Here is a 12,176-nt window from a genome sequence, read left to right as displayed (position 1 = left end):
CTCGTAAAATACCTTACTAATTAGGCAGTGCCGTAATTAATCTAGCTGAACATGTTGTGCCGTAAACTACCAAAATTATAATGCTGTGCCGTAAAACGCCTAACTAATCATGATGTGCCGTAATACTCATTACTAATCATACAGTGTCGTAAACACCTAACTAATCAACCTGAATAGTTTTCTTTAGTAACAATTTTGTGTATGTTATTAGCTTACAAAACGTCGATTAACAAAACAAAGCAAAAAGAAATTTTTTTTTATTAGCTATGTTAGAAAACATAATTTATTGTGGTCCTGGATCAAATAACACATTATGCACATTTGCATATCCTTTTACGTCTTAAACAAGGGATATAATTTAGAGAAGATATGTGCAGTTCATTCAGCACAGGAACAAGTACTGCGAACTGTGCAGATCAAGATAAGGTGTTTTCACATTCGAGCAAATATTTTTAGTACACCAAAATCAAATAGGTTTTCTTTCTTGTTTGAAACAAAAAGGGATTTGCATGTGTTTAACCTTTAAGAAGGGGGGGGTGGGGAACTGACCTGCAATGTGAGACACCGATTCTGTTACAAAGTTATATGGAAGTTCATGTCAAAATTTCTACGAATAATATGATTTGATCTGAAGATATTGCATGTGGATTAATTGTAAGGTTAGACTGTACATTGACCTTAAGACGCAAGAAATGGTGGTAAACATTATGGATTGGTATCATAATTATTTTAGATATAGATATATTGTTTTAAACATGAAAGTAACGTTAAGTATCATTTTTTAATGGAAGCTGATAATCGAGGAGACTGAAACCTTATTTATCCAATATTCGTCTTTTCTCAGAGCACGATAAAATTTGGTAATCATAGTGACGTTTCGTCTTGACTCTGGTTCTTCAAAATAAGCATGTTAAATCACATATTTTCCATCGGTATTAACTTATAGCTTTGTCCCGCTATGTTTCTTCTCCTGAACGGTCTACATAAATAATTTACTAAATTGCACCTGAAGCATGAAGATGTCAAATGCAAAGATCAATATTCGATTATCATAGCAAGTAACCACCGGCTTAGTCAGAGCTACTAGGGAACGATTTCCAGATTACTAATTTCGCTTCACGGAATCCCTGAAAAATGGTTAATTTCTGGTACAGTATTCCTGAAAACTTTGACTGCAATATTCAAGACAATATTACGATTTTGTTCATATTCTTACACTTGTACAAACGAATACCTTCCAGGCCAAATTTCTACAACCTCTGTGTATTTGCGGTTTCATATTGATTTACTTTTACAGCTTTAGCCAAAGTTGCTTTGATCAAAGGAGTTTTGAGATTAAGGTTTCATACCTGCTGGGCTACAATCATTAGATAAATTTAAAGACCCATGTCTTATATCCCAGATGACGTTATTAAAGAGAAGAGTTTGGTTCCACTCTGATGTTTTATTCTTACTTAAAGATTGATGGAACTATCAGACTTCATTGTCTTCATTTTAAAGAATATAAAATTTAGATTTCCTTTTCATGCCATTTCCATTTCATTCCTGCAATTAATACACAAATTATACCCTTTTGTAAATTCAGTACAAACATGTGAGTTATTTGTGCATACTTATCTTTTAAATATTTACAGTCTGTGCAATGACTTGTAGTTTTTGCGGTTAGTAAGTGGACTCCATCTCTTTAACACTCAGTATTTTTGGACTTTCCTTTAACAAAGGGTTTTTGATAATCATTTAAAAGTGATGAAATTCATATAAGGAAGATCATTTTCTATAGTACACAAATATAAATCACCACATTTTCCACTTTTATTTCGAAATACAATCGGCAACTAGTTCAGTCGTGACATTTTTTGATTCTTATATACATTTTCTATAAATATACATTAAACCTTCTTCATATTACTTAACGAATCCTCTTGTAATCTTAAACCTTTAAATACAATTTGTCAAAAATGTCTTTATAATTGGAAATGACCAAGATACGACAATTAAATCTGTGCGTGTGACTTTGAGGTGATGCCAATATAGTTCTTATTACTATTTATGTATCTCGTGAAGCCCAATCGTTCATAGTAGAATATATATATATATATATATATATATATATATATATATATATATATATATATATATCCAATAATATTAACATTATGGACTACAATTAAAGCTTTAAGTTTCAAACATGGCTGTATGTGAAGTATACAAAGTCGCATATTTATTGAATGTTCAAAAAACTAGTTTTTCATCCATTATGTTTCGCAGTGTTTAAGTATTGTAGATGAGTTTACAACATTGGATAAATATTTTACACTAATTGAATATCTTGTGTAATTGTGTTTCGTCAGATTCTCATTTTAGGAGACACTGGACACAAGGGGACCAAATCTCTCTTGACATTTTCATCCTATATGATTAGATATATTATTATCCCATATAATAATAATATGATGTTTAAATATAAGGAGATTACTATAAACAATGGAAGGTATGTAATTTTTGTAGAATACAGTTGACGCATCATTGACTCTTAATGGCTTTGAAATGCCTCTTAAATCATTTTTGGACCTACGATATCAATATTCCAAATGTTCATGTCTTAACATAAACGATGAAAGAACTAATGCAGTCTGCACTGGCAGTAGAACAATAGTAATGTTGCGTATTGTACAGAATATCATTTCTATTGGGAAATATCTAAATTTACTTTCGTCGGTTTGATCATCTCTGCAGACTAAAATGATGTGGTTAAATAAACATATGAGACTAAAGTTAGGGAAGTTCGAAATATTATTTTGAAATGGTAAATACGGAGTTATTAAAAATATGGTCCTGTCAAAAGTTTCTCATTTATTATTGAGTTTATTAAATCCTCCTCATAATGTACTCATATTCTGGAAGTGTATCGAAGCAAAATTAATTCTTAATAGTTTTACTGAATATGTAAGAATAAGTTCAATCATCTCCATAATTTTTCACATTTCAACGAAACAATTTCTCCTCTCAACAGTAAAATGGAGCTAATAATGTTATACATTTATACTGAAATTTAAACTATATGCTTATAGATGTCGAATTACCTTGTGAATCACTATATATGGCATAACTTTTATAAAAAAATTAAGTTAAATCTTATGTCTGGAAGTATTCTGGTTATGTAACTTGTAGATAGGAGAGTTTCAACGCGCAGTGGCATTTGTTGAATTACCTTGTGAATCACTGTATATTGCATAACTGTTAGAAGGCAGTGAGGTTGAATCTTGTGTCTGGAAGTATTCTGGTTATGTAACTTGCAGATAGGAGAGTTTCAACGCTCAATGGCATTTGCTCTTCGAAATGCTCAAGATAATGTATCGGCATGTGCAATGCACTTGCTTATGTATGACACAGGTATTATGGATTGGCGTTGAAGATGCAGTTTTAACTTTTTACAAGGAAGCTTATCTCGTCTCTATTAAGAAATAAAAATGTCAGCGATAACCTGATCTGTATGGATAAGAGGATAAGCACAACGTCCTCCTTCATAAAATACAAAATTTAGTCTGACCACTCATCCTTAACATATGGGTCTAATTCAAGTACTTCCTCAATATACGGGAGACATATTTAATTGAAATACATAGAATAGCTTGATTGGGTCTTATCATTCTTTCAATACTGAACTTGAAGTCTGTTTCCTGCATCCTAAAAAGAAAAGAAATAATTTTCCTTCGATTAATAAAATATAAGACGGTGGGAATCAACATATTCATAACATTTTGTAAACCTTTTCATAGTCTCTACGAATGTTGAAGATGTTTGTACAAAATTTGCATTTAAATGCAGCTGTTTTGGATGGATAATTTTATAAGACTTAATAAAGCAATCCGCAGTAAAACTGATGTGAAAGGCTTCTCGAGTCCTTCCTCATATGAGAACAAATGAAGTTTGTTCGAGCTTTAATAAAAGTGCCGTTGATGGGAATTGGGAGGAAATAGATCATTTTAGTACTTAATATAACAAGTGGTCCACTTCTATGTGCACTCCTTATTCTATTTAAAATGTCAAGTCAGCAACTGTAGTATTTTCTCCTTTTTGGTCAGTTTTTCTCCTACACGTTTAATTCAGCCATCGTATATAAAGCTGCTGATTGCAAGTAGTTGATGTATTCCACGACCGGTGATCATTACAAGTATACATCGTAAGTATGCATCCTATATTATTATAATTAACTTTTATCTTGACATCTAATTGTTCTGTAATGCCGTGAAGAGTTTTTCTCCGTTTGATTCTCTTATGTGTACGAGTTCTTTATTCATTGTTCATAATTGTTTTTTTTTTCCTACTAGTGTAGATAATTACATAATTTTTTCTTATTAATACTCAGCAAGATTTAATTGAATGTTATTGACATATTTTGATATCATATATGATTCGATCAAAATTTCAACTGCACAATCTCTGACTTAATTTTATGTGTTGGATTACCGGAGTGTTACAGTTCTTTTCATTTATTTTCACACTTTTCCTATTCGTAGATTGTGATTTTCAAAGCTATACTTAAAACACAAGGAAAACTATTTAGATTAAACTGTTTCATTCAAAGATATGTAAGCCATTGCATTTTCGCTTTGGTTTTCTTTGATTTGTTCATGTCTCTCTGTCCATTTACTCTCTTCCTATCTCCTTCTCAAACTAGCTCTAGATATTGCAAATGTTTGTTGGTAACGATTGTTTTTATTGTTCTGGCTTTATTTGTAGAGAAAGAAAAATATGACATTTTTAGATATAAACAAGTATTTCAGAATTCAAAGGTATATTTTAAAGGACTTTCCATTACCACGCGTTTCTAAGGACGTCAACTAAAGGTTAATTTTAATCACGTATTCTCTGCTGCGACTATTTGGAAAGCCTTAATCCTATCTCTGACCCATTCGGTCTGTCTGTCTGTTTCTCAGTGTATTTACTTTAAAATTTATTATAAAGTTGATGTTATTCCAAAGGTATTTGCCCTTTAGTAACGAAATGTATTTGACTTCATTGGCTGAACAATTACTGTAACGTTAGTCTTCACCCCTGTCAGTGATTGTGCCCTAACTATTAGTCTGTATTGTTGCTATACAGCGCTGTTTCATATAAAGTATATCTTGGTGTTCCACAACATAAGATAACTGACTTGTACAAAGACACTTGTGTAAATTAGAAGATATATCTTGGTGTTCCAGAACATTCACCTTGTATTTAAAAACAGGGCAGTTGCACTAAAAAGTAATACAATGTATAGTAATAACTCTACAATATTGTTGTTTCATTTTATAATATATTTTACCCCACTGGATCCTCTCGTTTAAGTGATGTTACCCCCCACCCCACATAAAAACGGTTTAATTGATTTCGCTCGTTGCGTTATATCACTATTATAAACGGAGTGATTGTTTGGTTTCTGTGCGTCTTTTGAAACATTTCGATTAGAGGGATGCCGTGTTACGCTAACTGGTAGGATTCTTTTTTTTATTTTTGGGGTGGCGATGGGGCTGGGAGTGGGGTAGGGTTGGGTGAGGATGAATCGGTGAATATATGAGTTGTACAAATGCGCATTCAAGTTTAGATACTCTTTTTGTATAAACGCCGCATCATTTTCGTTAATTTGCATGGTATACCATTGTATTTTATTAACGTCCACATTGTTTCTTATGAACTGATTCAAAGGCTTTTAAAAATTTAGGCTATTCATACACTACGGAACTCACCACTTTATACGAACTAGATGTTTCGTTTCGTGGTGTTTGTACGGCAATTCTATTCGTCTTTAGAAATGGCACATTGAAAGGTTTAATTTAACATTTACGTGTCAAACCATCATTAAGTGGGATACTTTTCTTTCTTTCCACATTGACTTAAATATTTATTTTCTCCAGTCTGCTGATGCACATTGGTTACCTTTCAAGCTGGTAATCATTCTTAAAGATTATTTTTAATCGTCTTAGGTGGTTTTCACTATTCTTGTAGTTACGCATCCAATAAGTATTTAAACAGAACTATTTACTGATCCTTTTATCTTAAGGATCATAGTAAAACAAGCGAAAGAACAAAGAAATAAAAACCTTTTAGGTATTTAGGTCCAAAGTTGTATTAGGTATGTAGGTTCAAAGTTGGATGATAAGGTACACTACCGCTATTCCATTGCTTACAAAATCAAAGCCTTTCCTACATAAACAACCTACCTTATTTTAAAGATAGATATGTTGTGACGATCATCTATTGAATACACTAAGGCTAGTGTGACAACACTATACAAAATTTCCGATTACTTAAGATTTTTTTCTGGAAACTATTGGATAATTTTATAAGAACTGATAATAATTCATCCGTTACACACATCATGGATAAGGATTAAAACTTTCTACATAAAAGCATAACTCTAATGCATTAAGTCTAAACGTGTGCAATTTTTAGAATGTTAATGTTAATAATTAAAAATGACAGAAAAATATAATGGAAGGATTCGTTTTGATAAATTTTCTCAGAATAAATGGAGTAATTTCCAGTAAGGATACGCTTGTTACTTTTGTTTTTGAACTTATGTTCTGATATCGGTTGATGTTTATGAAATGTTTACTCTTAACACTCTTATATTTTTGAATGCTTTAACTGCTCATCTAAAATCGTTATATGATAGCCTTCTTAATATTCGAAGCTATTGTCGGCTCTTCTTGATAGTTGTACTTTTGGTTTTGTGGCTGGTAGGCCAGTCAATTTTTTGTCTTACCTTGTGCTCTCTCTCTCTCTCTCTCTCTCTCTCTCTCTCTCTCTCTCTCCGCGTCTTACTTTCCTTGTCTGGTTTACATGACATTGTTTATCGAATATATTAGTCGTTTCCTTTTACATCCCATCATTGTTGTTGTTCTCCTTTACCCTTTCTGAATGTTAAGTCATTTTCTTTTATCTTTATTCTCCTACACGGCAACAGTGAAACACTTAGGAAACAAGCGGTAGATCAGTGGCAAGCAAACTAGGGATTATTATATGTAACACTATTTGATATGATGTGTAAACAAGTGGCGTTTTAATGGATATAACATGTAGCAATATCTGATGTGATTTGTAAACAAGTGATGTTTTCACGAATATAAAATGTAACAATATTTGATATGATTTGCAAGCAGGTGCTGTTTTCATAGATATATGAATTAATTAACTGATGGTTTGATTGGAGACCATATTTTCATTACATGCAGCATTTTCTCGAAATCTAATTTTTCCACATATAGGCATCAACCAACTCAAATATGTATACTGGGGCGTGTTTGATTCTCTTGGTTGTGACAGTAGTATTGCTAGATGGTGCTGTAGCCTGGCGGTTTCGACTACCGCGGATTCACATCCCAGTGCCCGTATGTCAAGAGGTCTGCCACACGGAATGTCCCAACTTTGGCGATAATGCAGGGTGGCACCCAGCCATCACGGCACATTTGTGTCATTTAGCATGCCGAAGGGTTTGCAAGAGAAGCGTAAGTAAACTATGTTCTTGAAATGATTCTACGATATATATATGTATGTATGTATACTAGGAAATTTTTTCATAACGTATTTAACTTTACCCAGTAATAAATGAATGCCGATCATCCCATATTATGTCGCTCGATCTCTTGAAATAATTGGAATCGAAATCGATTTACCCAGAAAGACATGCAAAGATTTAAAGATATTAACCACAGAAGAGAATAGAATGAACCCAACACGTTTTGTAAAACTAAAAAAATAATTTATTTCCCTAGAATACAAAGTGAAATTTAAAAATAACTTACATTATTGTGAATTAAATCCCGATTGTCCTAAATGTTCACAAGTCCAAAAGTATTGAGTATTCCTAATGATTTCCAGTGGTGTTTTGAATGAATTCTAAAATTGAACGTTCTGATATGCTTGTAGTCTGGAAGGTGCTAACAATCTTGATGTATCACAGTGATATAATCCAAGATGATCTTGCATGAATTAACAATAATTCAAAACAATGATTTAGTCTGAAAATGCTGTGTACTTTGTAATTCCAAAAAATAATTTATCAAATGTCCTCTCAATATAAAACTGAATACGATAAAAAGAGTAATTAAACGTTGGATACTTATATAGGAATGAATGATTCTAATGTAATCGATCTTGAAATAAAATTGTATGATATGGGATAAGGGTCAAAAGTTCTTTTTCAGAACATTCGGCACAACGGAAATATCCATCAACCTGTAAACATAATTTGGTTCTAGAAAATTCTAAGGTCAGAATCAAGGCTGTACCCATACTTCAAACTTAGTAAACTTATTTACACGGCATGACATTAAACATGTGACCCCTACTAGTACCCCCTCAATTTTGGATTAAGATCAATCACACAATACAAATAAGTCTGTTATCCGTACCCATGCTTTGAAATCGCAGTTTGAAGCTTGTTTTAATGAATTTTGTAAAAAAATCGTTCACTAGTTTTAAACAAACATTTGTGAAAAAATGTTGGTATGCAAGGAAATGAAAAAACTTACTTCCTGCAAAAAAGACCTTTGTCAGTTGACTGACTGGTTTTGCGAACAACAGTTTTATCATGGTATACAAGGAATTTCGAGTACGTCCAAGTCATAGTCTATATAAGCAATACAGTTTTTAAGTTTCACTCTCTTTCTTACATCGTCTTTCAGTCTTTAATCATTATTTTTAGATCCCTGAGTTGGCAGCGGCTGATGAAGATTATCAAGTTGTACCCATGTCCCGAGACTTCCGTCATTATGACCTGAACGACGACAAACTTATATCACCCGAAGAGTTTGCAAATGCTCAGAAAGTTCCGCTGGATGAAGTTTATAATGTGTTTCAATTTGCTGACAAAAATGGTGAGCTGTGAAAATTGCATACGGTACAAGCCTAATCAAACTCTACAGCATTTATACCTATGAGAAAATTTGAATGAAATCGAAATTTGCTTATAATAAGTCGACCTTTAATGCACAATGGTTAATGTTTTAGTAACCTTTCAGATAAAGCATTGCATTTCTGTTAGGGAGATTTATAGTTAGAGACTATATGTTCCGAATGAAATTTTCATTTTCATCCGTTGATGCAGTAATCTGATTGGTGATTCTGATGATCAGTAGAACCTGGCATCTTTTTTGTGTCCGTCAGATTTCAGTAATGCTGGGGATCTGGATTTTAATCAGATTGGCCAAATAGGAAATCAAACTGTGTATATGCCGGATGAAAATAGTGTGAAATGAGGATCCTATTGAATTAATTATGTTTGTCGTGTAGGTTATTCTATAATTGATTTACATTTATTTATTGATCCTGTATTAATGATATTAGCAATATATCTTTTGCTATCTTGAAAGAGTTGCCGAATACTATGACAGCAGTTAAGCCATTTAATTTCGGTTTTACAATCTCTCCTCCTCCTCCCGTAAACATGCGAACCTGGATGTAATTCCTGTTATTTGTAAAACGTAGCCTACTGTGCCATAAAATAAAATTTTCACAAGCCACTCATAAAACGAGAGAAATAAATGATTATTGGGATTGCTTTCGTTGTTAATAAAATACGGTACATTTTTTTGACTATTCCCTCTATCTTATTTTTTTCTTCTTATTTTTTTAAGGAGATGACAAGTTGGATGAAGAAGAAATAGCTGCGGCTCCATTTATTTTTGAAAGTAAGTTTTATATTTATAAGTATCAATTAAATAATTTGCTAAAGAGAAACTACACGTTTAAGATAAACGCATTATATATTCGACTGTATCATTATTCATTTTATTACATTAATGTATAACCGTCTTTTCAACATATATTTTGTCGTTTTCCAATACATTAGACGTAAAGTCACTAAGGGAAAATAGACAGATACGTATCTATCAAGAGTTATATCCCTTCAATCATTTTGAAAACTATAATCCAATCTACATTCGAAGTTCATGATCTCCTTGTCATTGTATTCGTTCATAAAGATGTCTGTTAACATGATTTTTGCAAGAAGGCTGCGTGATCCTTGCAAAACCAATGATAATCATAAACAGCAGATGACAACAAATTCGGATCTACCTTGGCGAAGTTAGCTTCTTCTTATACTGTAGGTCTTTAAGTAATTAACAGAAAGAAGTGAAACCAACAATTTAAATAAAATAAATAATTTATTTATTTCTTCACAACACAAAATTGACAATTTAAGAGACACTTAGAAAATTGTGAATTAAATACCAACAAATCCTAAATGTGCTATCACAAGTCTAATGGAATACAATGTACATAATGAATTCCAGCAGCTTTGAACGTCCTGATGTACCAAAATGATGTAATCCAGAAGGTCTTTGAATGAGTTCACAATACTTCCAAAAACAATGTGTTAATCCACTCTCAATGATCACTTACAAATTCTAATGAATAATTTAAATATATAATTCCTCTCAAAACATAACACAACTGTAACTGATTCACACAGATTGATTTTAAAACGAGTAAATTATTTGTTTATCAAGTCTCTATTTATAAAAGGTTTCACCTACATGTAAGCCATTCAACGGAAATTTCGAATGAAAAATTATAAACACGTCTGTTTTTGGAACTTTTTGAGCTAAAATGTTATGTGAACTTGTTATTTACAATTCATAATCATGGGCAAAAGTTAGTTATGTAAACAACATGTTTCCAAATAACCGTTATTTTAAAGTACAATTTCGAATCATGGACGAAAGTTAAGCACCCAATTTAAAAAACATAACATTCTACACGGCCGAATTCGGCTGCTTAGGGCAAATATATTGTTTGTGCAGTTTAACAATTTACGGTGAATTTTAAACACCCTAGAGCGTGTTTGCCTCAATGTTCTGATACACGTTTGCTCTCAGAAACCATAGAAAAGAGATGAACATACCCAACCACCACACAAAGAAACATATAAGGCACAGCAGTCAGAGTGCATTTGATGAAAAATATTTCAACCAAATCGATATAATCATTTACGTGCCATCAGAGGGGCCTGCACTTAGTGAAAATTAATCCAAATATGTTAATGTCATATGTAGATCAGCGGTGCTATTTGTACAGAATCGATTCATCTACATGTCGAGATGCAATAAACAACGAGAACAAGCTGCACACTTTAGACAGCAATTGAAAGTTTTCTCAGTGAGAATGTCTTTTTGTAGTTATTGTTATACATCTTGACACCATATGATTTTAAATGAAATGGATTTATTGTATATTTTCTGCAGAAAACAAGCTCTTCTTTATACCGCAAATATTTTAAATGTTGTCCTTCATTTCCTAACATCTCTTTATTCATGCAAACGTTTGATTATCTTTCAGGTGAGAAAACATCAGGTGAAAATGACAATATTCGGGAGAAAGCGGACCGCATGTCTGAGACTGAAGAAACTTTACATCAATAATAAAGAATTTATACAACGCTATGAATCTTTAATTATGTTTAGATGGTGACGGTACACTTACATTTGAAAAGGTCGTTTTATTAATAAATACAACATACTACTATTTAAAAATATTCATAACGTAGCAGACATACCGGTGTGTCTTAGCTGAACGGAATTTTTAGAACTTTTTCTATGGTTCCATGAAACTTTAAGAACCTTTATACACTTTGTTACATGCTTATATTTTGTAAAGGTAGTTTTGTTCTTGAAAACTGTCTGTCAAAAACAATACTGGAGAACTTAATGAGCTCAGCGTTGTAATTGATGTCTTTCAAAAAACGTAGCCATTTTAGATAAATATTCATCGTTACGATAGATAAGTCGGGTAAAGCAAGATTGCATCAAATACTCAATTATTGATGATTTAAAAAATCATAAGATGAATTTGTTTAATTTACTTCATTTACATTGCTAGACAAATCAACACAAATTAATTATTGTTCAGACCCGTGTACTGTTATCAATGTCATTAAATTTAAATGATTTAAAATAAAGTTTTCAGTTTTTCTTGTGATTGCTGACTTTATTTCTTACCTTTTTCGTGTGAAAATGTTGATCATGCAAAAATCAAAACTTTGATTTGGTACTAAGCATGTCCAAAAGTTCGGACGGTAATTTTGAACCTCTATGATTATTATATAAACAACACCCTTTGTACATATATTTATTTATGTTTGCATTCATGTGTTTTAATGACATAAAAGTTGTAGTAACTTACACAAG

General features: G+C 32.1%; 1 protein-coding gene across 2 annotated transcripts; it reads left to right on the top strand.

Moving 5' to 3' along the window:
* The first annotated feature begins 4,048 nt into the window (after positions 1-4,048).
* Positions 4,049-11,967, top strand: LOC149793611 (EF-hand calcium-binding domain-containing protein 1-like). Of its 2 annotated transcripts, none has more exons than XM_089967577.1 (5): positions 4,049-4,183; positions 7,254-7,493; positions 8,693-8,864; positions 9,624-9,677; positions 11,329-11,967. In XM_089967577.1, the coding sequence occupies exons 2-5, from the start codon at positions 7,272-7,274 to the stop codon at positions 11,409-11,411; spliced, it is 531 nt and encodes a 176-aa protein (XP_089823703.1). In that variant the 5' UTR covers positions 4,049-4,183; positions 7,254-7,271; the 3' UTR covers positions 11,412-11,967. The 2 variants fall into 2 exon arrangements, with proteins under 2 accessions (XP_089823703.1, XP_089823704.1); XM_089967578.1 differs by having other exon boundaries at positions 4,052-4,187.
* Positions 11,968-12,176: the final 209 nt, after the last annotated feature.

The sequence above is a fragment of the Sinohyriopsis cumingii genome, chromosome 8, assembly GCF_028554795.1.
Source record: "Sinohyriopsis cumingii isolate HCF-2022 chromosome 8, ASM2855479v2, whole genome shotgun sequence".
Classification (NCBI taxonomy): Eukaryota; Metazoa; Mollusca; class Bivalvia; order Unionida; family Unionidae; genus Sinohyriopsis; species Sinohyriopsis cumingii.
Note: the sequence above shows the minus strand (reverse complement) of the source record. Positions and strands in the feature narration are given on the sequence as shown.